This window comes from Streptopelia decaocto, assembly GCF_964273445.1.
Source record: "Streptopelia decaocto genome assembly, chromosome: 6".
Lineage (NCBI taxonomy): Eukaryota > Metazoa > Chordata > Aves > Columbiformes > Columbidae > Streptopelia > Streptopelia decaocto.
Window position 1 is genome coordinate 1,462,921 of NC_138660.1, and position 26,116 is coordinate 1,489,036.

Genomic DNA, 26,116 nt, shown 5'->3' on the forward strand with positions numbered 1-26,116 from the left:
TAAGGCAATGTGTACCCTTTAATAAAGCCCCGCTTCTCCCAGCTCACACTCTAATTCATTTGCTGGGTGCCGCTTGCGGTGTGATCAGCGTGGAGCCAGCACGTGAGGGTGGATGCGTTAGCAGCGTGTTTCCCAAATAAAGATATTGGGGAAGGGCTGTGCCGGTGGCTGAGCGTTGCTCCTGGGCTGCTGAACCTGCAGCATCCCGGAGCTAAGCCCAGCTCCAGGCGAGGCTTTAAGTGAATGACCTTCCCAGTCTAACCCTGAATAGACATGGACTGGCATGAGGCTGTTTCTGCGTTGCTGGCTCTGAAATATGACTGTGATGCAGGGGGAAATTTTTTCTTGTACTTAATTCAGAGCAAATTCTGCCTGTAGAGGCTGCCTGTGTTTTTTGTTTGTTTTTTTTTGTTTGTTTGTTTGTTTGTTTTAATTTTATTTTATTTTATTTTATGAAGCGTTGAGACAGCCTGCAACAAGGTGATCAGCCCCCACTCCCAGGAAATGAACAGCAGGGTGAAAACAGCCATCCCAAAATCCAATCCCATGGACAAAACCTGAGAATAGACCTTCCAAAAGGTGGGAAATACCCTAAGCCAGGCTGGACGGGGCTCTGAGCACCCTGAGCTGGTGAAGATGTCCCTGCTCATGGCAGGGGGGGCACTGGATGAGCTCTGAAGGTCCCTTCAATCCAATCTAAGCCTGCACTGGTGGGATACCCTGTGCTGGCAATGGGTACGAAAATAGATGTTTTCTGCCACTGCTCCTCAGTTGCTTTGCTCTGGGGAAAAGCTTTTGCAAACCCAGCACATGAGAGCAGCCCAACCCCGAAGGTTTGCTGGGCCGGTGGCGGAGGCTCCAGCCCCATGTGCCGGGTCTCCACGTGGCATCGTCCTCGCCAGGAGCAAACCAGGGAGAAAAGTGTCTTGGCAGGAGGCGAAGCTTTGGCTTTCACCCAGGAATTCTTCTCTTTTATCCTGCAGAGGTGACACATCTGCTGGCAATGACATTATTGAACGGTGGATTTTGCGAATGGCAAAGAACGCAGCGATAATCACACCTTGCCAGGCTTGGGCTGGGCTGGAAATGGAGCCAAATCTGGGTTTAATATAGAAATCCCTCTGGGGAAGGTGAGGATGTCCAGCTGGGAAACCGCTGCCCAGCGTGAGGGGCAGGCACGGGAGATCTGTTTGCTGCTGCCACGGGGATGCATTTATAAACTGCTGATGGGGATAGACCAGAGAAAGATGGTGGCTTGGTAAGGGAAAAAGTAATGGTTTTAAAATATACACATTTATTTCTCTAGTGTATTTTTCTTCCAAAATACTCCTGCTGGCTGAGGTTGTGAATCATCCCCGGTTGTCTGAAATGCCAAGTGTGCCCTGTGCCTGCAGGAGTGGTTTGTGTGTGTGTCGTTTTGTTTGGTTTTTGAATCGAAGTTGAGCAGTGGGAGCTGTGCTGCAGCCCTGGCTGCTTTGGACGTGGGCACCACATGATAAAGGGGGTGGGGAAAAAACCCTCAGACAAAAAAACCTCAACCGAACCACCCCAAGGATCCCCCAGCCCTGTGCCCCTTGTTGTTTGGGGGTCCTGCGGGTCCCCCCATTGGGGTCTGGGAGCAGAGGCAGATCCAGGGCAGGTGTACCCAATAATACACACAGTTACTGCTTGTATTTAAAGAGATAAAGGGACCTGGGGATAAACTTGGGGATAAACAGTCTCTACATGTTTTTCAATAGAAGCACATTTTAATGTATGTCTGTAAAAATAACACTTCTGAAGATTTAGCACGAAAATGGAGCTTCATTTGGATTTTTTTTTTTTTTTAATATGCAGAAAGAAGCTTAATGATAAACTGAAATGTATTTTCATTTTTATCTTTATTGCGCAGGACCAGAGCGTTTGACTCCCAGGATAAGTCCCTTCCCCGGGCTCTGTAACCAGCACGGTGCTGGGGGGTGGTCCGGGATCGGTGGGAGCTCGTGTTGCTGGATTATTGCCCTTATAGAGATGCCAAATGAGTGAGAAATATGCGTTCTTTGCTCACTTTTTATTCGGGAAGCATTAGGCGTGTTACACATTTCTGATCAGCGAAAACTTGGCTTTTGAGAGCTCAGGCTATTCTGCAGGACATTGAGAGTTTCAGTATCAGTGCACAGTGAACACTCATCTTTAAAAATAACTTTATTTATACTCAAAGAAACCTGATGTATAAAAAAAACAGTGATTAACCTTTATTTGAGGGAAAGGGAGCGAGGTTCTCCTGACGGAGCCGACTCCTCTCGTTGTGTTTTTACGCAGGGACTGATCAAAGCATCTCGAGTTTTAGCAGCAGGAACGTTCTTCCCTTTCTGACTCCTGCTCCAGGTTCATCTCCCACCCTCGCTGTGAGCAACGAGCTGCCCATACATTTTTAATGAAGAAATGGGAGCACTTACGTATCTATTGCACCAGGCGCTTTTTCCCTTTAGCAGCATCAGAGCCCGGATCCCTGGTACAGGATCTTCCCTCCATCTTGCCCAAATTGCATCAAATTTTCCGACTTGGGTGGGGCTGAATCCCTCTGTGTCCCTATGGAGGGACAAAATGAGGCAGAACTTTAAATTCTGGAGGATTTTGCATGAGCTTTGACCCACCCGTTACATGAGTAACGAGTAATGTTGTACGTAGCTGGCGCGTAGGTCTTGAGAAGCGTGGGGAAGGTTGTGCTGGAGATCAAAGCGACGTCGTGACGAGGTGGCAGAAGGAGCCGGTATTGTCACCTCTGCCGTGTCACAGCGGCGCTTTCCAGGGTGTTCTGCAAGGTCAGATAAGTCAGGCAGGAGCAACTTCTGCCACAGTGATACATATATACATACATATATATATATATATGTATGTATATATAAAAAACATAGGGAATACCAAGTTAAATCCACACATTATTTCCACCAGGGGATATTATGTTTTTCTTTTTCAAGCAGTGGTCATAAAGAAATAACGCCCCAAATTTCTCCTAATAATAGACCAGAGTCTGCAACTGAGTCTAAACAGCGTCTACTTCTTAGGCCAGCTCATGATGCGCTGCTCATTGGCTGCACCGCTGCTGGACGTTGCTAAATGTAAAAGTTCCTGGGGAAAAGTCACTTTGAAGGGGTTTAAATACTGTATGTCAATGGAAATACTCCTGATTTTTGTGTTCTGATTTGACTGGTACGATGCTAAATGCCGAAGCATGAGTTTAGCAAGGGTTTCATTCCCTAAATGATGCATTTCAGCAGCATCACAAATTTTTTCCTATTTATCAAATTGAAGTTTGGGAAACAAACTCGGTTTTGCAAAGAGCTTTGTATTTAAATAGAACTGTATATTTTGGCAGCACGGAATGTTACGAGTGCTTCCCTGAGCCAGTTCCCAGGTCCGCACACCCACCCCAGCCCTGCGGACCCCGAGGGGGACGCAGCAATGTCTGAGCCAATTAACTCCATTTTAAACCCGTTTTATCTCAAGGAGCCTGGATTTTGGTAGAGTGAGTTTTTGTTGGTGAAAACCTTTTGTAGTAATGGATTATTTTGTTCTTTCTAGGGACATGGGTGACTTTTGGAGGTCAAATCTCAGATGAGGTAAGTAGTGCTTGGTGTAAGTATAACGCATGAAGTAAGAACCAATATGAGATATTTTTAAATGAAACCATGGCTACCAAAATCAGAGGAGCCGTTTTCTGTACGGGGAAATGGCAGAGAGATAGTACACAAAGCAGAAAAAAGTTTGCATTTCTGCTCCAAAAAACCATAATGAATCTGACATTTCCAGAGATCAGCTTTAACAGAAACCCATCTATCCCTTCAAGCCACTTCTTTTCCATCCTCTCCATTGGCAGTGGCACCATTCCTGGTGCAGAAATTGGAAATTATTTTGTTATATTTATTTATATATGTTATATTTATAAATTATGTGTAACCAGCAACAGTCGTAAATACAGGCAGGGGCTTGGCTTGCAAGGAGCTGCCTGATGATTTGTGTTTTACATAATAAGGTGAAACAAATGAAAGTGAGCTTGGGTTTCCTACACGCTCTTGTCTGTACCAGATGGCCCTTAATCTCAGTTAATAATCCTCTGGAGTGTTGGGCAGCACGTGGGTTTCCCCCCATCCCAGGTAGGGATGCTGGTGGTCGAAAGGAGAGCATCCTCCCTCTAGTACACCACAGAAACCCCAAAATAACTTTTGCAGGAAGAAAACCAGCCCAGGAGTCTGAACTCAAGGGATTTTTCCTTTTTAAGTCACTTGATCTTTGGTATTTCTTTTGTTGCTGGTGGATCACTGTGTTCATTCCGGTTTCTTGGCGCTGCAGGGTGAGGCGAGACACGACCCGTTTCAGTTAGAAACTTGCTCCTTGGCTCTCCTGCCCTCCTTGTTTAGAATCAATCGGTGCAAAGTGTTCATGGATGGAAAAGGAGGACTGAAACACGTCCCACCGAGTGCAGTGGCTGTGCACGGCTGTCCCCCCCCCCGGGTACCTGTCCCCCTTGGGTACCAGTCCCCGCACCGGGCTGCACGTCCCTCTGGGTGCAGAGTCCCCCAGGGACTCCTGGTGGGGATCACATGAAACGACCTTCAGCTGTTCAAATCCCTTGTGAAATACGCCGGAGAGCTGCAGGACAGCCTGGCAGGTAGCAAAAAGAAAATTAAACTCTTACCATGGATATATCCTTTCTGTATTAAACTCTGCAGATTTGCAGAGTATCTTCTATAACCCTATTAAATTCTTGGCTGCTTTCCTATTAGAAAGCCCAGGACTTTCCTATGAGAAGAGATTAATTCCTGCCAGGATGAGTCAAGGGGAAGCTGATGTAAATCTGTGTTTTGGTGCTTCTCGGGCCAGCACACAGACCCACGGATCCCCTGGCAAGGGATGCTCAGCCCCTCTGAAGCCCCTTTGCTGCATCATCCCCTGTGTGGGATGAGCTGGTGGGGATGGGACTGTCACCCCCCATGTGTCCATCTTTGCTTCCCCAAGGTGGCTGAGCAGCTGATGACAATCGCCTACGAGAGCGGCGTCAACCTCTTCGACACAGCCGAGGTGTATGCGGCCGGCAAGTGAGTGCTGGGGTCCCCCTGCCTGCCCCGGCATCCCTGTGTCACTGCCATGGATGGGGCTCTGGTGGTGCTGGGGAATCCCCCGTCTCCCTGAGGCAACACAGAAAAACCTTTGGTTTTGGAGCGCTCTTTAAAAAAAATAAAGACCAATAATTCAAAACCAACACCCCTTGCACCCAGCAGAAGCCTGAAATGTGTCACTTGTGCCACTTGCCGTTGGCACAGGGAGAAAAATGTCCTGAATAAATGAAAAGTCAGTGTGTATCTTAGTGGTGATGGATGGGCCATGGCAGCGACAGCTCCCGGCACGGGCACCGCTCCGCTGCGGCAGAGCTAATGCTCTTAGTGGCACTGCTGGACTGGGGAAAATAGATCCATCCATAATGTGTTTGACTTTGGCCAATTTATACGGCTTTGTATTCAGTGTAGAAGGTGAACTGGGGCATCGTATCCCTGCTGTGGGGACAAAGTGACTCTGCCGCCCCAGAGCATGCTCAAGCAGACATAGGGCAGGGGGTCAGGACTGTTCCCAGTGTGGTGGGTGGATAAGATACTTTGTGTGGATGGAGGGGACTGTCCCTGGGACTGGGCTGTCTGGCCATGCTGTCCCAGCTGCTGCTGGGTCACTGTCACCCGTGGAAGGGAGGGCAGAGCTGAGAACAGTGCAGGTTGGTGTCATCCAGGGGAGCTGGCGCAGGTGGCAGCTGCAATGGTGAACCTGGCACCCAGCACCATCCCGTCCCCTTACGCGGGCTCTCTCTCTCTGGCAGGGCTGAGGTCATCCTGGGAAACATCCTCAAGAAGAAGGGCTGGAGGTACAGTACTGCCCCCCCAAACCAGCGGGACCCCGGGGAAATGAGAATCCTCCTGGTTTTTCACGCTGGGGGATGCTGGAGCGGGAGCTGGTGGGTGCGAGGGCCGTGCACGGAGCAGCCAGACCTTTCACGGGCCAAATCAAAACCCTCTCCTGTTTATTTGGGGAGCGCACACCAGCCTGCGGTGCTGCCATGCACAGCAGTGAGTGCTGCTCCGGAGCAGGCTCAGCATCTTCCCCGTGCACGGTGTTTTGAGAGAGATGATTTGTGTGTCTGCATCCTTATCTGTGCGTGTGAGACCGCGCATTAACCATGCAAAGCTGTGATGGGCCTTCATCTTGGGTAGCCTGGTAGGAGATGATACCTCATTTAAGTGATGCACATTAACATATGTTGTGGAGTTTTAAGAGCATTTACATAATCTTTAAAGACCTCCCGTGTGTGCTATATCCAGCTTTCAATTGAAGAGTGGGTCCTAGCAGCGCTTTCATCAAAATCAGTATCCCCTGTGTTAGGGGCATGATTATTCAGTAAGGAATATTCTGGAAAGTGGAAGAAAAAAAATTGAGTCTCGCAAAAGCTGGAAAAGTTGTGTTGTACACATATAGTTATGCAGCAAGGTAGTTTGCAAATGATAAATCTTTAATTTAATACCATGTTGGAATTTATAGTTTAATTCAGTGACTGTATCACTCTTGGGGTTTTAATAACTCCAGGAATACTGGATGATAACAAGAAGCACTTGTCTTGCATACCAGGAGGGAACAGCACTGGAGCCCTTGGTAGAGGGCTCTGGAGACTGCTTACTCCATAATTAAAAATATACATCTTGTTTTGGTCACTTCACTGGAATTAGCTTCAGTTTCCAGATAGGAGCCTGTGGCCGGCAGACCTGAGCGTGGGAGGAGAACTGGCCTCTAGACCTGCTGTAAAAGGGTCGTGGGGATGTCCGGACAGCCCGGGGCTGCAGAACCCAGCGCGGCTGCCGGAGCCAGAGCTGCCGCTTGCCCATGGGCAGCATCCCGCCTGCTTTCTCAAGTTATCCTTTCTGTGTTTTTAGCAATAATGATTTTTCTGTTCCATTGGCAGGAGGTCCAGTCTGGTCATAACAACGAAACTGTACTGGGGTGGCAAGTAAGTGTCCTGGTGACTGGTGGTGGGCTCTGCTGCTGGGTGCTGTTCCCTTTCCCCGCTGGGTACCGAGATGGAACCAGCTGTGCTTTCTGGCCCCTGTGCCTTCCTTCAGCTCATTTCCACCGAGGGGTGGGTTTTGGCCTCAGAGCAAGGTGTCAATGTGAATTTTTTTCAAATCTGCTGGAATGTTTGAGGAGGAACCCAAGCAAACCGTGAAGGTGGCCGCAAGCTGGTCTCTGGGACCTTTTCATCAGAGATGGCATGCAAATGATTATAATTATTTTTTCCCCCACTTCACTGGAGTTATTTAATGGTGTATTGAAGCTGAGGTGCAACACAGCCCCCTGCTTCCCTCGGAGAGCTGGGGTGTAACTGAGACCCTGCCCCCCGTTTTGGTGCGGTGGGTCTGTTGTGCCTGGTTGTGCACAGCAGGCTCGGGGTCCAGCGGGTGTGTTGGAGACCCAGACAAAATCAAACAGTCACAATGAAAAATCACGAAGCTGAGTTGTCTCTGAGTCTAGTTTATATGTGAACGGTGGGGATGGGTCAGGCAATACCCAAATCAAGGCTGGTACATGTGAACAGCGGTGTTGCTCAGCCCAGATGCTGTTGTCCTTGAGACTGGGAACCCAAGCGCTGCAGGGTTGTATGAGCTCTAACTTCATTTTGGGGATGTTGAGGCCAGAATACAAAATTATTGCTCCCCGATTGTTAGTGCTTGAGACCTCTAACAGCTATGTGCCTGTTTTTTCCTTTGCAGGGCTGAAACGGAACGAGGGCTTTCGAGAAAGCACATCATTGAAGGTATGTGTCGGGGTAGGGTGGTCTGGCCGTGCCTAAAATGCATCAAAGAATTATTCTGGTTTTTCTCAAAAAGTGTGAGCGAAGTCATTGCACACAAAGAGCCTTCTCCACTACACCTCTGTGCTGCAATCATATTTTGGTTATTTTTGCTATAATAAGCAAGCGCCTTGGCCAGCTGCATGCGCGTCCCTTGCGGAGTTATCGCTTCCCGCAGCAATCAGGGTTACATCGCCCGCTGCCTCGCGGGGGGATGCCAGCAGCTTCTTGCACCGTTATCCTCGAGAATGGGCCCGATCCTCGCTGCCACGGCAGGGTGGGCTGTTGTCCCCACAGCGGGAAGGCTCGACTGGTCTTGAGCTGCTCTGCTGGTATGTACAGGGGGTACATATACAGCGGTGGCTCTTTCCCGGAGGACGGTTGGTGGCAGCGTGGGGCCGCACTCAGCAGAGGTGGCCATGGGGCTCCCTCGGTGGAGCGGGGAGGGGTGAGGATGCAGAACATGATGTCAGGCGGCAGAAATAGCGGCTGGAGTGGAGCCAGGTCCATCCGCCGCGCTGCTGGGGGAAGTTGCGCTCTGCTCTCAGTGCCGCTGCTTCTCAGGTGATGGATTTTAGGGTACGTTCCCTCGGCTGGCTCTTTGTGTCCAGTCCTGCATCCCTCTGAGTGATGCCCTTGCCTTATGCACAACCTTACTCATCTCTCGGGATTTATTCAGCCAGGTCTCTGCTGGGTCTAACACGCTCCTCACCTTCCTTCTCATTGCTTTTTTTATTCTCTTGGCTGTGTTATTGTAGAGAGGGAACAAGAGCACGTACATTTTTCTACACGGATGAGTGTTTCACCTGATCTGGCTCTATCTGGAGGGCTGTTGGGGTCAGACCCCAGGCACAGTGACCATGGGTGTAATTAGGACTTCCACAGGATTTCATGTGCAGGGCACAAATAGAGCAGCACCCACACAAAGACACGTTTCTGTCATATTAAGGATCAGCAGTGTCAGCTGTGACCTTGTCCCAGCGAGGGGTGCCAGCCTGGCCTGGAGCAGACCCCAGACCCCTCAGGAGGACCCTGGGGCTGACAGGTCACAAGCAGGTCCCAGGCCCAGAAAAGCAGCCAGCAGCACAGGGACCAGAGTCTGCCTTCTACATAAAGCCTGAGTTTGGAGAAAAGTGGTGTAAAGGCGTGGAAGGGAGTTGCTGGGGGTGTCCAGCAATGCTGATGCCAGCCAGGGAACCCAGAGGAGAATAGCCCCCTTCCAAAGCCAGCACCCTTCCGAACCCAGCACCCCGTGTGGGCTGCAGCAGCAAAAAGGGATTCTCTGTACTGCACTGTGTGCCCTCAGGTAGTTAGCCTCCTCTTTGATTTATGACATAAACCCTAATTATTTGCAGTGGTGGTTGGTTAAGCTGCCAAGACAGGTTAGAAAAGGGCAATTCAGGCTCATCTATGTTGTGGAATCATAGAAGCATAGAATGGTTTGGGTTGAAGGGACCTTCCCAGCTCATCCAGTGCTATGACAGGGACATCTGCACCAGCTCAGGGTGCTCAGAGCCCCGTCCAGCCTGGCCTGGGATGTCTCCAGGGATGGTTCAGCCACCACCTCTCTGGCCAAGCTGGGCCAGGCTCTCACCACCCTCAGGGCCAACAATTCCTTCCTCATGTCCGGGCTGAATCTCCCTCCTTTAGTTTAAAACCATCACCCCTTGTCCCATCTATGGGACCGGTGTGCTGCGATGTCAGTGGTTGGATAGCATGGGGGTTCGCGGTCCACACTGCTGAATAGGTGGGATGTAACCTTTGGTCTTTGCTTAGCAGAAGGGAGCATCTGTCTGCAAAAAGTCGGGTTTGCCCACCAGAAATGGCAGCTGCAAATTGCATTTGGCCTTTTGCATCTTTTATCACTAGACCTGTTTGCTACAACTTGCAACAACCAAGATTTATTCTGTATATATTAAAAAATAGATTATATGGAAGATATTATTACTATCTTGATATTATCCACTCCTAGCCTGGGATATCACACCCCAGCTAATACTGTCCCAAGGGGGTGAGGTGGGATGAATGTGGGCGGCAGCAAACGGGGCAAGCAGGACAAACCTCCTCCCTGGGTGCAAATTTGCTCATTTTCCATCTCAAAGGACCTATTTCTACATGACAACGAGCATCACTGGAGCACGGTTGGGTTTGCCTCGTAACAACCAGCTCCTAGGTCTGGGATTATCCTGCAAAGGTTCATTATTTAGTATTTGCAAGTTGAAGATGTCCCTGCAGGGGTGTGGGACCAGATGACCTTTGAAGGTCCCTTCCAACCCAAGCTATTCTATGATTCTATGACTTCTACATTAAGGTAATGCTGGAGAAAGTTTTGTTCCTTTTTAGCAGCATTTTATTGCACTTCCATTGGAATAACCCCCAGGAGGTGACATCCCAGCTGCTGGTGACACTGGACCCAGAGGTGCCGGGGAAGCTGCAGCCACATCCCTTGCAGCCCCAACCCATCCACGTGCCACTTCTTGTGCAGCTACTGCATGAAACGATAGAAAAATACCGGCAGCAGTTGAAATAACTTCACAGAACACATAGCAAATAACGTTAAGGTCAATGTTAGCTATTTTCTATAAATACATTTGGCAAAAATGGCCATGTTTTTCATCCCAGAATTCAGAGAACATTTTCAGACTGCTCTATTTTGGCTCATTCTTCATGAACATTCATAAAAACATTTTGTTCCTGGGAAGATTCAGAGAAAATAAGTGTTAGAAGTCCTTCTTTCTCTCTCACGCACACATATATATATATATATATATATCTGTAGGCTTTTGATGTCGTTTCCCATCAGATCGTCCTGGAGAAGCTGCTGCAGCCCGGCCGGTCCTGCACTGCAGCTGCAAAACTCTTTCTGCATAGCGTGTGTACCCTGCAGAGGGGCTAAAACCCTCCCTGCTGCTTTATCTGCTCCCTATAGCACCCTCAGGCTCCCCTCCAGGCTGGGGTTTTGGGAAGGTTCCCCTGGTACGGGGCTTTTTTGGGTGGGACAGCACCGAGGTGATGATATAATTGAGATTAAATTAACTCCGAACAGCAGCGGAGCCTGAAGTGGGTCCCTGGCAGCTGCCGCGGGCACGCTTGGTGACCGGGGTTGGTTCCCATCCCAATCTCAGCTTCATTAAAAAAGTAAATTAAAAAACACTCTGGTGGAAGGGGAGGAACCCTGCATGCAGCCAAACTGCTGCTTGCTTAGCATTGCTGCCTCGATGTGGGGCAATGTGCTGCACCATCCTTCTCTGCGGTTGTGTGTATATAGAGTGGATATGTATATAAATATAATGAGCTCTATTATTCCGAACGCGGCTCTGTAGCTGTGGGCTCTGCCTGCTCTGACCGTGCGTCCTGGTCTCTGCTGTCCCCAGGGCTCAAGGCGTCTCTGCAGCGGCTGCAGCTGGAGTACGTGGACGTGGTGTTCGCAAACCGGCCAGACAATAATACCCCCATGGAAGGTTAGTGCAAGCTTGAATTAAAGATTTGAACGTGGCTGATCCTGGCTTACAGGCTTAGACTGACGATGGTAGGAAATGAAAAATGATTTTTTTATTAAATATTCAGCTTCTATATGAAATATCTCATTTGCGATACCCTGGAGCCCTATATATTTACACTTGAATGGAATGAATTTGTATCTCTTGGAAGGAAATTGAACTTTTACGTCCCAGTGGTGGCTTTAAGATTGTTTGGTTTTTTTTTATTTCCTTTTCCTGATTCCTTCAGATAAAGTGAATGTGTGTTTGTGTTTGAGGCAGGTCTCTTTGTGTCAGATGGAACCTGTGTATCCCCACCCCGATGTGGTCAGCTCTAGATGGCGGAGTGTGCCAGTGCTGCTGTCCCCATCCTTGTCCCCGTCCCCTGGGCTGCCTGCATAGCACCTTTCTCCTGGTGCTAAAACCAGGGCTGAGACCCAATGCATGGGCAGAAACAAGAAATAATTGCCCAACTTTAAGGTTCGCTGCCCCAAGCGCACGATGAGCAGCGTGAGCTGAGTCCCTGGTGGGCTCAGTCAAGGGGACACGCGAGGACGTGACCCCCAGGACACAGTGGGGTCCCCCCAGCACAGGGAGCAGCCACAGCTGCCCCTTGGTCCTGGCGGGGAACGGTTCTTGTTAAATAATTCAGGGAGCAACTTTAAGAACCTGCAATATCTGTGACTCTCTGTGCACTTTAGTTACATTTCATAATTACTGATACCCATAAATGCGGGTTTGGTAGCGTGGCTGTGTAGCCCAGTTATCCAGGACCCTCCAGCAATAGAATTTGGGGTTAGTGCCCTATTTAATGGGCACCTGTTCCAATTCCTTCTCTTCTCCCAGGGGAGTTAACGCACCCGTTCACACCGTGGCAACAGATTAGCTTCACAGCTAAATAAAAAATAGCAAGCAGAAAGACTTGCCGGCTGCAGGAGCTGTCAGGGATGAGGACACAGAAATCAAACAAACCTGGAGCTTGACAGGCCCCTCCGAAGCTCCTGGCTTGACTTTCAGCCATTGTGACACCTCTTTTCCTAACGAGCCAGCACGACCCCGGGGGGACGGCAGTGTCACCGTCCCGGCCACACCGTGCCAGTGACTGTGGGTCCAGGGAGCTGGGCTGGGATTTTGGGACCGGTGCAGATTTTGTAGGAGCTGATGAGGTCGAGGAACATAACATGTATCTTGGCGAGAGGAATGATCTCTCTGCTCAGTCACTTGTCACCTAACGAGGCGGTGCTGGAGAGATTTCCCACGCGGTGCAGCCGATCTCGGGCTTTTACAGCTTTTAAGATGCTGCAGATACTGCTGGAGCTTGGCCATGAGGTATCAACTGTGGCACTCGGTGAGATGCTTGAGCAGGGTGAAAAAAGGGACATTTTTATTATGAATGGTGCGGTGTTGATTCTTTCGGTGTACTTCGTGCTTTTTTTATGGTTCACCTACTAAGCCGCTTCCATCCCCGAGCATCTGTTGGACCATCTGTCGGTTCTGTGTGCTCGATCTGGCACACGCGGCGAGCGCTGCGCTGCCTCCGAGACACACGATCCCGCCCCATCCCCTCGTGTCCCCGCGCTTTTCCCACCAGCAAAGTGCTGCTGCCCCTGGAGGGACCTTAAAACGTCCCCTTCTCGTGCCAACACCGAGGGTGTTGCTCGAGGAGATAAAGCAGTTGTATGTGCTAAGGTACAACCAAATAAACCAAAGGATAAATGCTGAATGTTCATTTTGTTTTCTTCTGAAGAAAACAGGCGGTGAGGTTGCTCTGCTCTCGCTCGGAGTCCTGTGTGCTGTGGTGTGCGTGTCTGTGGGCGTCACAGACGCGAGTTGCGCCAGGGCAGGTTTAGACTGGATATTAGGAACAATTTCTTCCCCAAGGGGCTGTGGGGCATTGGAACAGGCTGCCCAGGGCAGTGCTGGAGTCACCATCCCTGGAGGGTTGGACAGACGGACATGATGTTCTCAGGGATGTGGGCAGTGCCGGGGGTGGGGGAACAGTCGGACTCGGTGAGCTTGAGGGTCTCCTCCAATCAAAATGATTCTGTGGTCAGCAGGCGATGGATCCGTATTTAGGAACACTCCTCTGGGCCCTCCCAGCCAGAGCAGAATCAGTTCCCGCTCCCCCAGCTGCTCCCGTCCCAGCTCAGGCTGCCTCGGGAGACAGGGATAACAGAGAACTAATAAAAGAAGATGAGCACTTATTACAGATTTCTTTATTGCAGGTGACTCTGGTCCCCGAAGCAGGAGGCAGCGCTCGCTTAATCTAAAAATCTGAAACACGTTTACCTTTCTCTAAAGTCTCAGAGCAAATTAAAAAAGCTTTTCATGAGAAAAGCAACGCAATATGAGCTTCAGGGAACAGCTGGAGATGAGCACCCCACACAAAGCTCTTTGCACCACCCTGGCCAGGACAGCCGTGTCCCTCCTTGTCCCTCATTGGGGCCGTCCTCACTGGGGTCCCACATCCACAAATGACCCTGTCCTGGCTCTGCCACCGTGTGGTCCCCTAGCATGGGGACGTGGGTGACGGGAGGATCTGTGCTTCCTGCCTGAATTTCAGCAAGTTTTGTGCCTCGTTAGTCCGGCTGCAGGTCTGATCCCCCAGCTGTGCCAGCAGATGCTTTTATTCATGTTGAGTGACTTTTCCAGCTCCAGCTGTGAGGAAGGAGGGTCCTGAGGTCCCCTGGTGACACCCCCCTTGTCACCGTGCTGGGGACCAGGCACACACAGCCCTGGCACACAGGGAGAAAAAGTGACAGGGTTCCTATCAGGGAACTTTAAGCTGCTTCAAAATTAAATTAAACAGCTGGAAGCTGTTTACTGGGTTGTAAAACATTTCTTTAAATTTATTAAAAAAATCTCCCCTTCTTAAACGATGCCATATGTGCCATCCATTTACGGCTGGACTCAATGGCTTTAAAGGTCTTTTCCAACCTAAATGACTCTCTGACCCGTGTGGCCAATGGAGCGGTCCAGGCGTGTGCTCCTCACAGACCTTCCATCACCGTGCCCTGGGGAGCCAAACAAGAACAGCTTTTCTTGAAAGGAGTTGAGGTGGGAGAAATGGCAAAAATGAAGCAGAAGGAAAAAGAAAAATAGAACACAATATCTGGGGAAAAATCTCCTCCAACCCGTTTCCTCCTCCAGAGGAAATGTCCCTTTTTGGTGGGGAGGCAGGAGCCTGGAGCAACAGGGACAGTGTCCCTTGTACCGAGGTGATAAACGGAGACTTCGTCACCTTCAGCTGCTCGTCGCTGCCAGCAGGAGCCACCTCACAACAACGCCAACGTTGGCACTGTTGTCTCCCCTTGGCCAAGATACTTTGCTTTCTCTTTTCCCCATAAAGAAGACAAGAACCCTGATGGTGTAAAAGTCTCTGGATCTCGAGACAGCAATGCCGGAGTCATTGTCCAGGTGCCAGAGTCACCAAGGGATGTGATGAACAGGGGGCTTCTCCCCCTGCCCTGCGTCCCACCATGGCTGGGTCACCATGGGTCGGGTCAGAAATTCCCAGTGTAGCTGCCAAGCGTCGGTTCCTCCCAATTGAATTTCTTCTTTTTCTATTTTCTTATTCTGTGTTCTTTCTAGCATTAGCGAGTCATCCTAGCAGGCTCTGTAACCCTCTGGGCAACCACAAGGGACATAAGATTTGTTTCTCTTGCAAACTGAAGTTTCTGATGAGATTTGTCCCCACGAGCTCAGCAGAGGCCTGATGGTGGAAATCAAAGATCCCGTCCCAGCCTCACGGGCTCCACCTTCCCAAAGGAAAACGAGGACCATGGGACTCACGCGATAAGGAGCTGCTCTGCGTTTTGCATCCTAATATTCCTCATAAAAAGCAGCAGGATCAAACATATGCTTTTAGTAAACAAATTTTAAACTGAGTTTATCTTTTGGTTTATTTTTCAACTGTGCTGCCCTCTGGTGTTTAAATTTTAAAAGAGATATTCTCAGGAGGCGGTGGTGGGCAGTAGGTAGGTGTTAAAAGCAAGTTTTAAACTGCAGGATGAATGTCTTTATATTCCCACTGTCAATGCTTTGTCATCCGTGCTGGAGCAAGAGCCCACAGCAAAACTGGTGTTCAATGCAAAGCTGCTCGGGCTTGACAGCATAATTGGCATTTAGAGGTGGCTTTGGGAGGGTTTGATGCTAAAACATTGGCCACTGTGCATGTCTCATACTCTTTTTTTCCTCCCTTCTTTAGAAATTGTCCGAGCGATGACACACGTAATAAATCAAGGCATGGCCATGTACTGGGGAACGTCGCGCTGGAGCGCCATGGAGATCATGGTAAAGTTGGCTTTTTGCTTTGAAAATTTCATTCTTATCGGTTGGTTGGTTTTGGTTCTTTTTTTTGGGGAAGAGTTGACACTTGGTAACTCCAGTTCCAGGCTGATCTAGTGGGTTTGGGTGCCTGATTTCTCTCCTGCAGGAAGCTTATTCCGTAGCCAGGCAGTTCAACATGATACCGCCCGTCTGCGAGCAAGCCGAGTACCATCTTTTCCAAAGAGAGAAAGTGGAGGTTCAGCTGCCGGAATTGTATCATAAAATAGGTAAGACTGAGGCTGCTGTGGGCTGTTCTATTAGCAGAAATACAGAGCGGGCTGGTTTGGGATGAGAAATGCAGTTGGTGTCCGCCGGGAAGATGCTCCCGATGCCCTTAAGGGCATCGGGAGCATCTTCCCGGCGGACACCAACTGAACGTCTCTACCAACAGCAACACAAGCTGCAGTTGTTTTGCTTTCATTTTTGTACATGAAAGTCCTATTTTTGCTACAATACTTTCTCCCGATTTCCTAAAATCTCTTTTTTTGGCAGGGGTGGGAGCGATGACGTGGTCCCCGCTGGCTTGTGGGATCATCTCAGGGAAATACGGCAACGGGGTCCCCGAAACCTCAAGGGCTGCACTCAAGGTATATTTTTGCTCGCGTGTTCAAGAAAAGTCGATGTGGTGTTGTTGTTGTGAGAGCAGGAGAATAACAAAAGGAGGAGAGATCTCTCATGAGAAGGATGGGCTGGGTGCTGCTGTGTTGGTAGATCAGCTCGGTTTCTCTGGCAACCGTGTGGGAGAATCTGGGTTATGAAGATGTTGGAGGTTCCCCAGTGCGGTGAGTTGGTTGTGGGGCAGCACACAATGGCAACCACACCAGGGGGGCAGCAGGAGGGTGGAATTGTCACCCTCTCCTTGCCTGGACATTGTCAACGAGAAGGCACAAGCCTGGGGTTTCTGTTGCATTTGATGCTCCTGGGTGATCAATACAGCTGCTGTGACTTCAAAAGCTCTGATGTGGGTAAAACAGACTTATAAATTGGATCTTGGGAACAATTTCTTCCCCAAAGGGCTGTTGGGCATTGGAACAGGCTGCCCAGGGCAGTGCTGGAGTCACCATCCCTGGAGGGTTGGACAGATGGACATGAGGTTCTCAGGGACATGGGGCTGGACTCCATGATCTTTAAAGGCCTTTTCCAACCAAAATGATTCTATCATTCTCTGATTTAATGGTTTGAAAAACCACACAGCATTACAATGCCATGGATTTGGGAAAAAAAATACCCTACCAAAATGGTACTTGAGGTTCTGCATCAGCTCGTGGGCAAAAGCCAATGGTGCCTGATGAGCCAGCAGACCAATGTATATCCCTTCACTGGCTGTTGCTCAGCTTGATGCTTGTTAGAAGAAAAATGCCATTTACACTGACTAACTTACAAAGGGCAGCATTTTCAAACGTGGTACTCCATTACATTTGTGGTTTGGTTTTTGTTTCTTTTTTTTACCAAAATAAATGCTGATTTGGTAAAAGCTAGCTAAGCAGCTAGTATTGTAGAGAGGGATCCTAATTAATTGGCAAGAGTGAAGTAGAATCAAGTTTCAAATCTGGAGCTGGGAGAATTGAAATCTCAGCCTCATTTAATTGTTTTTTAAATCTTGAATGGTGAATCTTGCACAAGATCAGATGTTCTCTCACAGTTTTTTGGGGGGCTCTGTGTCAAAATCTTCTCAAGTCAGCTAATAATTCACTTTTTTTCCACTGTGATGGGATCGCAGTGGTTCAAAGATAAAACTGAAGGGCTTCCAGCTGGGCCCATCAGTTGAATGAAGCCAGAGAGATGCAGCCATGGACTCTCCCAGGAGAAATCCTGGTTCTGTCATGGTTGCTTTGGGTCACAAAGCATCGTGTTATGCAGCCTCAGTTACCTCCCGGGTTGGATGAGACATTTTAAGAGCTGTTTCTAATTGCCTTACGTTTTCTATTTAATTTAATTCCAGTGCTACCAGTGGCTGAAGGAGAAGATCATCAGCGAGGAGGGGAGGAAGCAGCAGGGGAAGCTGAAGGACCTGTCGCCCATCGCCGAGCGCCTGGGCTGCACGCTGCCCCAGCTGGCCGTGGGTAGGTGACCACGGGGACAGGTGTCACCACCCCTTCACTGCTGTCACCAGCACCCCACCTTGCTCACGTCCTCGTGATGCAAAGGGCAACACCAAACAGGGTGGTTTTTGCCAAGATGAGCGCAGGTGAGATCTTGTACAAGGCCTAAAGCAACAGGTGCTCTTGGTGATCCCGTTGTTTCAGTGTCAGCAATGGGCAGGTAAACGGTGATGCAGAAAAAGATGCGTTGTCTTTCAAACAGGACAAAGGATGGCTGTGTCTTTGCAGTACCTATAGATCTATTTATTATTTAAAACACTTCAATGATTATTTGCTGTCAGGGGTTATGGAACAAAATGCCAGAAACATGGAAAGACTGAGGGCAGGTGGTGCAGCTCGTCATGAGGAGACGACTGACGTGTGCCAGGGAACACAGCAAAAGAACAACACAACAAATGCCTTAACTTTTGGTCATCCCTGAAATGGTCAGGCAGTTGGGTTAGATGATTGTCGTAGTTCCCTTCAAACTGAAATATTCTATTCTACTCTACTTTGAAACCCACTGTAGGACACGAAAATGCCATGTGTTGCTTTTGAGGTAACCCCTGCTCCATTATATTCACACAAAAATGAAGTGGGGTTTGTATTTTTTTGAGCAGTGATGTTAAAAATCACTTAAAATAAGATTGTTTCCATCATCAGGCTTGGACTGACAGGAGGGCTGGTGTATCTTGAGCGATCGTCAGGGCTCCCTCCCCAGTGGCAGCCATGAATTGTTCAGCACGCTGGGTGTTGGACACAAGAGAATGTTACTATTTAAAAAGAGATGGGTTTTGTGTTTGCTTTTTGTTTGATTCATAATTCTTCGTGCTGCTGAGAGCCAAGGTTGAAAAATACCTGACCTATCTGTTGCAAAAATGATCACCGGTTGAAATAGCCAAGAAGTGAATCCCTGTGATTTGTGACGGGGACAAACCAAACCAAACAATTCAGACAAGTGCTGGGCCAGGGACCTGGGTAGGGTGGGAAGCTGGAAAATCTGCTATGCTGGCTGTTATCTGACCAGTGTTTCTTCCCCCTGGCGGTGCTGGGGGAGTAAAGTGAAAGTTGAGACAAATAATGTGGTTAATTTTCAAACAGAGCTGGAAGCCCTGACAGACATTAGGACCTGGGGTAATGCCGTGTGGTGGCACCCACGTTCCTGACCCTCTTGTGACTTTGTTCCCAGCCTGGTGCCTGAGGAACGAGGGGGTGAGCTCCGTCCTTCTGGGATCTTCCAACCCCGAGCAGCTGATCGAGAACCTGGGAGCCATTCAGGCAAGTGCAGGAGGTGGCGGTGGCACCTCAGCAGGGGTGGGGACAGCTCCCGCCCAGCGCCCGCGGTGACACCAGCCTGCCTTGACACTGGCGCCTCCCCTCTCTTCATAGACTCCTAAAACTTTGTGTTTTCTTTCAGACATGTTCTAGTTATGCACATTAATTAGGGAAACCTACAGTGTGTCACCACTGTTCGCGGTGGTTGTAGCGGTACCCAGCAACGAGAGGGTGGTGGCAGTGGGTGGAAAAGCCAAGGACACGATGCCAGGACACGTTGGGATATATTCATGTGTCACTTGCACCCACCTTAATAATTCTCTGTTGCTTTTCACAAGAGCTTGCTCTGTTCTTCCACCAGCTTGCATTCCCCTGCAGCTGAGCAATATTGTGTGCATAACGTCCAGGAGCACCTCTGTGGTTCTCTTGCTGGGTAAAGATGCCGCAGTAGCGCTTCCTCTAAGGGAGAAAGATATTAAATGAATGTGTAAATATCTGTCACATCAAAACCCAGAGGAAACGTTATCTGATAAAAATCTAGATTGAAATTTGGAAAAGCCTTTAAGGGAAGCTTGCTTAACCAGCAAGTTTTCTTCTACCCCCAGGTCCTTCCAAAGATGACATCCCATGTTGTAAACGAGATAGATAATATCCTGGGAAACAAGCCCTACAGCAAGAAGGACTACAGGTCATAACGCGCTGCATGAGCTCCCCGGCCCGACGCTGAGCGCGCTGGGTCCCGGCCATGGATCGCCCGGCGGCTCGCTGCTCCGCGCCCGTCACCGGCCCCGGGACGTGCGCTGTCGCTACCACTCCGCAGTGAAATTGAAAAGCACAGTTGATCTCTCTCTCTCTCTTCTAAGCAAGAATAATCTTGTATTTTCTTACCGTCGACTGGAGTCATTAATTTTTACTTTACTCTTAGCACCTCATGCTTGTGCTGTGAAAAACACTTGTAAAGCAAAAAAAGAGAAAAATTTATAACCTTCAGGTACTTGGTAATTAAAGAAGGATGTACAGATCTATTTTTTCAATGAAGAAAAGCCAGATACAACTTAAGGTTTTAATAAAACCACATTTGGGAAATCTCAGCTACGAAGTTTCTTCAGGTTAACAGATAGAAGGGGCAAGCTCAAATCTTCTGTTTTCTTTTTTTATGCTGAAAATATGCTTTAGATTTTGTTTGTAGGTCAATAAAGGATTGAAGACAGAGAATTAGTTAGAAACTAGATAGCTCAGCTCCTCGCTGTACAATTATTTCAGCTGTGTAGTGCTCCTATCTCTGAGTACAAGCCAGACGAGCACCATTAGAAAACCCAAACGCATGTCAGGTTGATTAAAACAACAGCTGTCTGCAAAATACTAATTCTACGTAAACCTTAAACCAAGGAAGCCATGATAAAACACCGGGTTTTGCACCTATAGAAGCCTGCCTCTACTTCTGCGTGCTTGTACACATGGCTATTGCAAATTTCAATATTAATAAGCTTTTAAGGATATAGACACTTATATATAATACATAGTTGCTGACAAATACCAGAAAAAAAATCAGGTACGTACCTTGGTGGAAGGTCGAATTTGCATTAACTTGTTCTGGAATCAGGCATAAGTAAATCTGTAGTATTTTTAAGACATATTTTAAACAGGTAGGGGTTTTTTTTGGTGAGGATTTCATCCCTGTATGGGAGTTGGTAGTCAGCATCCATATATTCATTTGCCCATCTCAAGAACCATGTCATGTTTACCATGAGTTTGCATTGTAAAGCGCACCCATGATTTCGGTAACGATTTCTAACTCGTGTGGCATCGCGTGCGTTGGGCACGGCCGTGTACAGTATTTGTGGGACCGTGTATCCCCGGCACTTCGGGCCATCTGCAACTGCCACGGCAGCAGATACCCATAGCGAGTTGTCTTCTGTATTTAACCCAACCAGCTCTGGTCTGTGTAAATGAATGTATATCCAGAAACGCAGTCTGACCTTGACTTCTGCTTGGACACAATAAAAGCATTTTGTGCATCTAATTTAATACTTAAGAGACCCGTTACTAATAGTGAGACTGGTTTTGAAATGGCAACAGTTTGTGTTGAAGGTGGATTATGTATTTTTTCACAGGGAAAGACTAATGTGCGGCTGTGCCTGAGTCGGGTGAGTGACAATGACCTTGGAGCGGGTACGGCCGGGGGGCAAAGGGCCGGGATTTGTACTTGCGGGAGTTGGAATCCTCGGGCAGACATCGGTCGCATAGAACACTTCGGTCTGTAGTGAACACAATGTGAACGTTCTCCTGTGAGCTCACTGAAATCCCGCTGCGCTTCTCCGGGCCACGTCCCCCAGCGTTGCACTATTAGCTGTGAAAATTAACCATTTAAGTATTTTAAAATCCGCTTCACGGGCAGCACAAAGGCTTTGACCATTGTACAGTTAAAAGCTTTATTATTTTAACAGTTCAGTTATTTTCCCAGTGGCAGACCAGCTCCTTTTCTCACCTCTGGAGGTACAATTTAATACTCTCTCTTCCCAGATACATGGGAATCCAGCAATATATTACAAATATATTAATTCCCCAACCTTTTATTTTTCTAATTGAAAGCATGATGGTATTGCCCCTTAGAGCAAAAGCTTAAAAGTCAGCTTGCCTAGTACTGAGGGCAAGGGGATGCCAAGCAGCAGCTTAACCTTAGGCTGAGCTTCAGTGTTATACTGAAGAACCCAGGTGCAGCTTGTAGTAAGGATTGTAAAGGAAAAAAACCACCTCAAAAGCAAGCAAAAATAAAATGAAATTTAGAAAAAAACAACCACCCCCCCAGTGCTTTTCTGCAGAAAAGACATGGAGAAAACAACCCACCCACTCGCTTTTGTTTCAGGCTGTCAATGCTGCAAATTCTATCACCAGAAAAATTCTGCTGTTTCCCAGCAACTGTCGATGCTAAAATCCCAAGGTAAGATGAAAAACTGGTAATAAAAATACTCAGCAAACCGCCAGTAATGAAGAAGAAAGCGCCGCTTCAAATCGCTTTTCTCTGGACGGCAGATTTCTTGGAAAGGACACCTGCTGGTTTCCAAAAGCCGCTGATCCCAACTGACGCTGGCAGGTAAAATGAGGATTAACCTCAAATTCACAGGTCTGAATTTACCAGTGAGCAGCAGAACGATGACGTTCAAGTCCTGTTGCTTGCAGAGCCGCCAGCTCGGCCTCCTGTTTGATTCTGACCATTTACAGAAGTTCCATAGAATTTTGTTTTACCTGTGCTAGATACTTACGCTCAAATACCTACTAATTATATCGTCTGTAATAAATGACAGGGGAAAGAAAGTTAAGTGATGCAAGGCAGGAAAGTCTCCTTTCAGTAGCGACTAAGCAGGCAGACAGAATAAGGAAAAATGAATACATTTTCAGGGAAAACAAGTTAATGGGAAGAGTGTTAAATGACCGACCAGAAATTTCAATGGCAGCTGCAAAGGGCACCAAACCTCCTGGAATTTTCATGCTATCTCCTGCCATTCAGAATCTTCATTTTACTATATTCTATGTAAATATGAATCTTATCGAAGTAAAGATTAGCAAAGTACTTGTTAAATTAAATCTGATTATAAGCTTTCACTTTCTCCCATTTAGTCTTCCAGGTCTGTAAGGGTAATACTGTAACTTCTGCACCAGAATTCCATTAACAGCAGCAGAGTGCAGCATTAAACGCACCGGTTTTATTGATAGCACCAAAAAAGGGAGGAGGATTGTCTGATAAACCCATCATAAAAAGCCAGTTAAAGCATTATTGTTAAGCTGTGCCAGGATAACTGGCAGGTTTATTATTTAATCCGACTTCAAGGTGAATGGGAAACAACCCTCACACCAGTATATTCAAATCATTTCAAAAGCGTTTTTTTCTAGGAGTTTCAGGTTTTGTCTTAACTCCCAAGTTATGAAAAATGAGTATTTTCAATAAAAACAACACAGATCCTGACTTGGAGAAGACCCCTCCCTTTTTGAAGTAGAAACAGTTGACGAACTTCCACACAAAAATACCCATTAAAAGAAATGGAAAGACAAGGAATTAAATGACAAAAGAGGCTCCTTTTTATTAAAACTTGTCAAGTTACAATGATAAATGGTGGTTTGTCACTTTTTACGGGGGAATTCTGCTGCAGGCTTTGGGCAGAGCTGTCTGCGCAGCGGTGCAGCCGTCCCTGCAGGGGGATTGTCTGACTGTGGTACCACTGACCCACTCCCTTTCCTTTCATTGCTAAGTAAAAAAATTAAGTTATTGAATAATACCATGTAAAGACACCCAAAGTAAATATAATTCAATTATTTTGGATTCAAACCCTCCCTCCCCACCCTCAATCAACCACCCTATAAAAAAACCCATATTTCTATTCCACCCTTAAACTGTTGTACGGCAGTTGAGCCCTCTAACAGAAATAAACTGCTGTGGGGTATTTTGTCTACTTGGATCCTGTGGAGAGCAGAGCGATCAGTCCGGATGAGGCACTTATAGAAAGAATGTAGTTTCTGCAGGGAAAAGGTTAAGGATACATATTTGTAAAAAATCCCTTTCTTTTGTACAGAACATTTAGCAGAAGTTTTATGAAAAACAAGGGATTGAAATGGTCTTTATCTGTAGGAGTCTTCACATTGCATCTCAACCCAAAATCCAGGTTACAGTCAGGTGTTAGCAGCATGCTGAAAGGTACTTAACTTCAAAACTAAGACTAAGACACCATAAAGTTTAGTCTGTTTTCTTAAAACTAGTTAAAAATACTGTTAAATACCACAGATCTTTAATTAACATACGTAGCCTTGATTGGCAGTACTTATCTACTTAAGGAACATAAAATTTTACCTGTGGAGCTATTGACATTAAACAACCCTGTAACATAAGAGCACCTGGCAACTAACACCCGTGTTTCTGTAAGAACACGAGCTGCCACCTCATTCCACATGTACAGCTGAGGTGGTAAAGCCATAAGAATTTCTGCATATTGCCCCAGTAAAATCCTTAAAACTTTCACATGATTGGGAGATTTTCTTTGTATTCTCTACTATGTTGCAGTGTTTCTAAGCTGAGGTGCTCCAGTGAACTGCACGTATTAACAGGCATCTCACAACCCACACGCAAACGCTGCTGCTAATGACAAGCAGGGCTCTGGTTGTCCCAAGCGTACAATGAAGGATACACGGTGGGGTTGAAGTTCTTCAGCACAAAAAACGAAGCGATGATGACCAAGACCAGAAAGAGAGTGTTGTTGTAGAAGATGGAAAAAGTTGTTGCTTCATAATCTGCAACTTCATTTTTCTTCCACAGGATTCTAGGAACAAGCAGAGACGTTATTTCAGGCACATTTAAATCAACGCATATGCTGGGGTATCCAATAAGTTGTTTTGCTTTGCAGCTCAAGGACTGAGACGCTGCCTTATAGGGCCTTATTGATCAAGGTTTCAATGTTTGTGAACTTTCACTGATCACTTGCTTCCAAAAGGTTTTACAGGTGAACAAAGAGCTGACAGTACAGCTTCCACTTAACAGAACACTGACAAAAACAACGGCCAAGCAACAGACCCAAATATCCTACCTAGAGCCACAAAGGTAGCAGGCAGTACTGCAAACACCGAGAGAAAAAGGGAATTACCTTTCATCCTTCTCCTTGCGAGACATTTTCCTATTGTCTGCCTCAGACAGCTTGCGAGTAACTTCTTTGGAAACAGCGTCTTCTCTTTTCTGGGCCACTCTGTAAGAAACACCATTGAAGTTGAGAAATGATCAGAAAAAACCCTGGGATTATAGGAAGCCAAGTTTACGGTGAAGAATAACACTTCACTGAACAGATCTGCCAAGTTGAAAGGGCAACAAGTAATAATCTAATTACTAAAAGTATTGGTCAAATACAATTTGTGGCAATACCCACTGAGAACAAAGGTCGTTTTGCAATTTCATTGTCCTCTGAGCTGACAAGGCTACTCTAGTCTGCAATTACAAGAGAGATGCTTCTGTGTAAACAGGTTTTGGAGTAACACTTCAGACATTTTTATTAATTTAAAAAAAATGTTGTAAATGCTGGTTTTGTTAAATTACTTAATAATAAATTCTACATCAAACAGCCACCCAACTTACTTGTGTTTCAGAACAAACTTGACGTTTTTATAGGCAAAAGCCACCAGATAGGTGCTGATAAGAGTCATTACGCTGTACAGGACTGCAGACTGAACAAGATCCATGTGCCATATCCGCCAATAAAGCCCTTAAAATAAAGAAAAAAGGACATTTTGAGTTGTTTCCCTCTCCAAATGGCCCCACAGGAGTCCTAAACAGACCACTAGCTCTGGAATTCAGGGGGACCGGACTGGATGATCTTTCGAGGTCCCTTCCAATCCCTGACATTCTGTGATTCTGTGAATCACTGCCAGACCAGTTCCTGCAAAATCGCTAGGGGGGAATCTCCAAACTGCATTGAAAAGTATTTTTGAATGGAGAGATCGGCTTTGCTTTTGGCTGAAAGGGGCTTCGTGAGCCACGTCATGAGGAGCCGGAGCGGACACGTCATCTTTACAGAACGCTCTTCTGAGCGGGATCGGCCTCAAAGCTGGATCTAACGCAGACAGAGCCTAAATAATCCCGGCTCAAAGCCTGGGGCAAGGCCGGCCCGGGGACCCGCTGAGGGCCCGGAGCCAGGGGCGGGCTGGGGGGCCCCTGCTCCCCCCTGGGGCTTGATGTTGTCCCCAGGGCCTGATGTCCCCTCTCAGGGTCTGTCACCTGCCCTCAGGGCCTGATGTCCCCCCTGAGGACCTGTCACCTCTCCCCCAGGGCCCGCTGTCCCCCCCAGGCCCCGCCGTCCCCTCAGGCCCCGTCACCTCCCCCGCCCCGCCAGGCCCCCCCGCCGCTCACAGATGGGGATGGCGGAGACGATGAAGGCGTTGCCGAAGAAGAGCGCGGAGGACTTGGCGGAGAGGTTGCGGCTGAAGTCCTGCAGCAGCAGATCCTCCTCCGACTGCTGCCGCCCGCCCGGGCCGCCCTTGGGAGCCATGGCGGGAACCGCGACACGGCACCGCCAGCGCCACGACCGGCACTTCCGGTCGCGGCACTTCCG

At 47.9% G+C, this 26,116-nt stretch overlaps 2 protein-coding genes across 3 annotated transcripts in view; one reads left to right on the forward strand and one right to left on the reverse strand.

Moving 5' to 3' along the window:
• KCNAB1 (potassium voltage-gated channel subfamily A regulatory beta subunit 1) overlaps positions 1-21,054 on the forward strand; it is a gene marked incomplete at its 5' end in the record, with an annotated part of 61,590 nt that extends 40,536 nt beyond the window's left edge. For both annotated transcript variants that reach the window (XM_082055742.1, XM_082055741.1), the window contains 12 exons: positions 3,565-3,602; positions 4,999-5,078; positions 5,849-5,893; positions 6,983-7,027; positions 7,788-7,831; positions 11,242-11,328; positions 15,554-15,639; positions 15,782-15,902; positions 16,168-16,262; positions 17,618-17,738; positions 18,946-19,034; positions 19,637-21,054. In XM_082055742.1, the coding sequence (XP_081911868.1) occupies positions 3,565-3,602; positions 4,999-5,078; positions 5,849-5,893; positions 6,983-7,027; positions 7,788-7,831; positions 11,242-11,328; positions 15,554-15,639; positions 15,782-15,902; positions 16,168-16,262; positions 17,618-17,738; positions 18,946-19,034; positions 19,637-19,726 (941 nt within the window). In that variant the 3' untranslated portion in view covers positions 19,727-21,054. The remainder of the gene's footprint in view (positions 1-3,564; positions 3,603-4,998; positions 5,079-5,848; positions 5,894-6,982; positions 7,028-7,787; positions 7,832-11,241; positions 11,329-15,553; positions 15,640-15,781; positions 15,903-16,167; positions 16,263-17,617; positions 17,739-18,945; positions 19,035-19,636) is intronic.
• Positions 21,055-23,133: 2,079 nt separating this feature from the next.
• On the reverse strand, positions 23,134-26,109 carry SSR3 (signal sequence receptor subunit 3). Its single transcript, XM_082055743.1, has 5 exons — positions 25,915-26,109; positions 25,144-25,270; positions 24,662-24,760; positions 24,209-24,340; positions 23,134-23,543 (listed from the first exon to the last, which is right to left on the reverse strand). Exons 1-5 carry the CDS (start codon positions 26,051-26,053, stop codon positions 23,477-23,479), a joined length of 564 nt encoding a protein of 187 aa, XP_081911869.1. The 5' UTR covers positions 26,054-26,109; the 3' UTR covers positions 23,134-23,476.
• Positions 26,110-26,116: the final 7 nt, after the last annotated feature.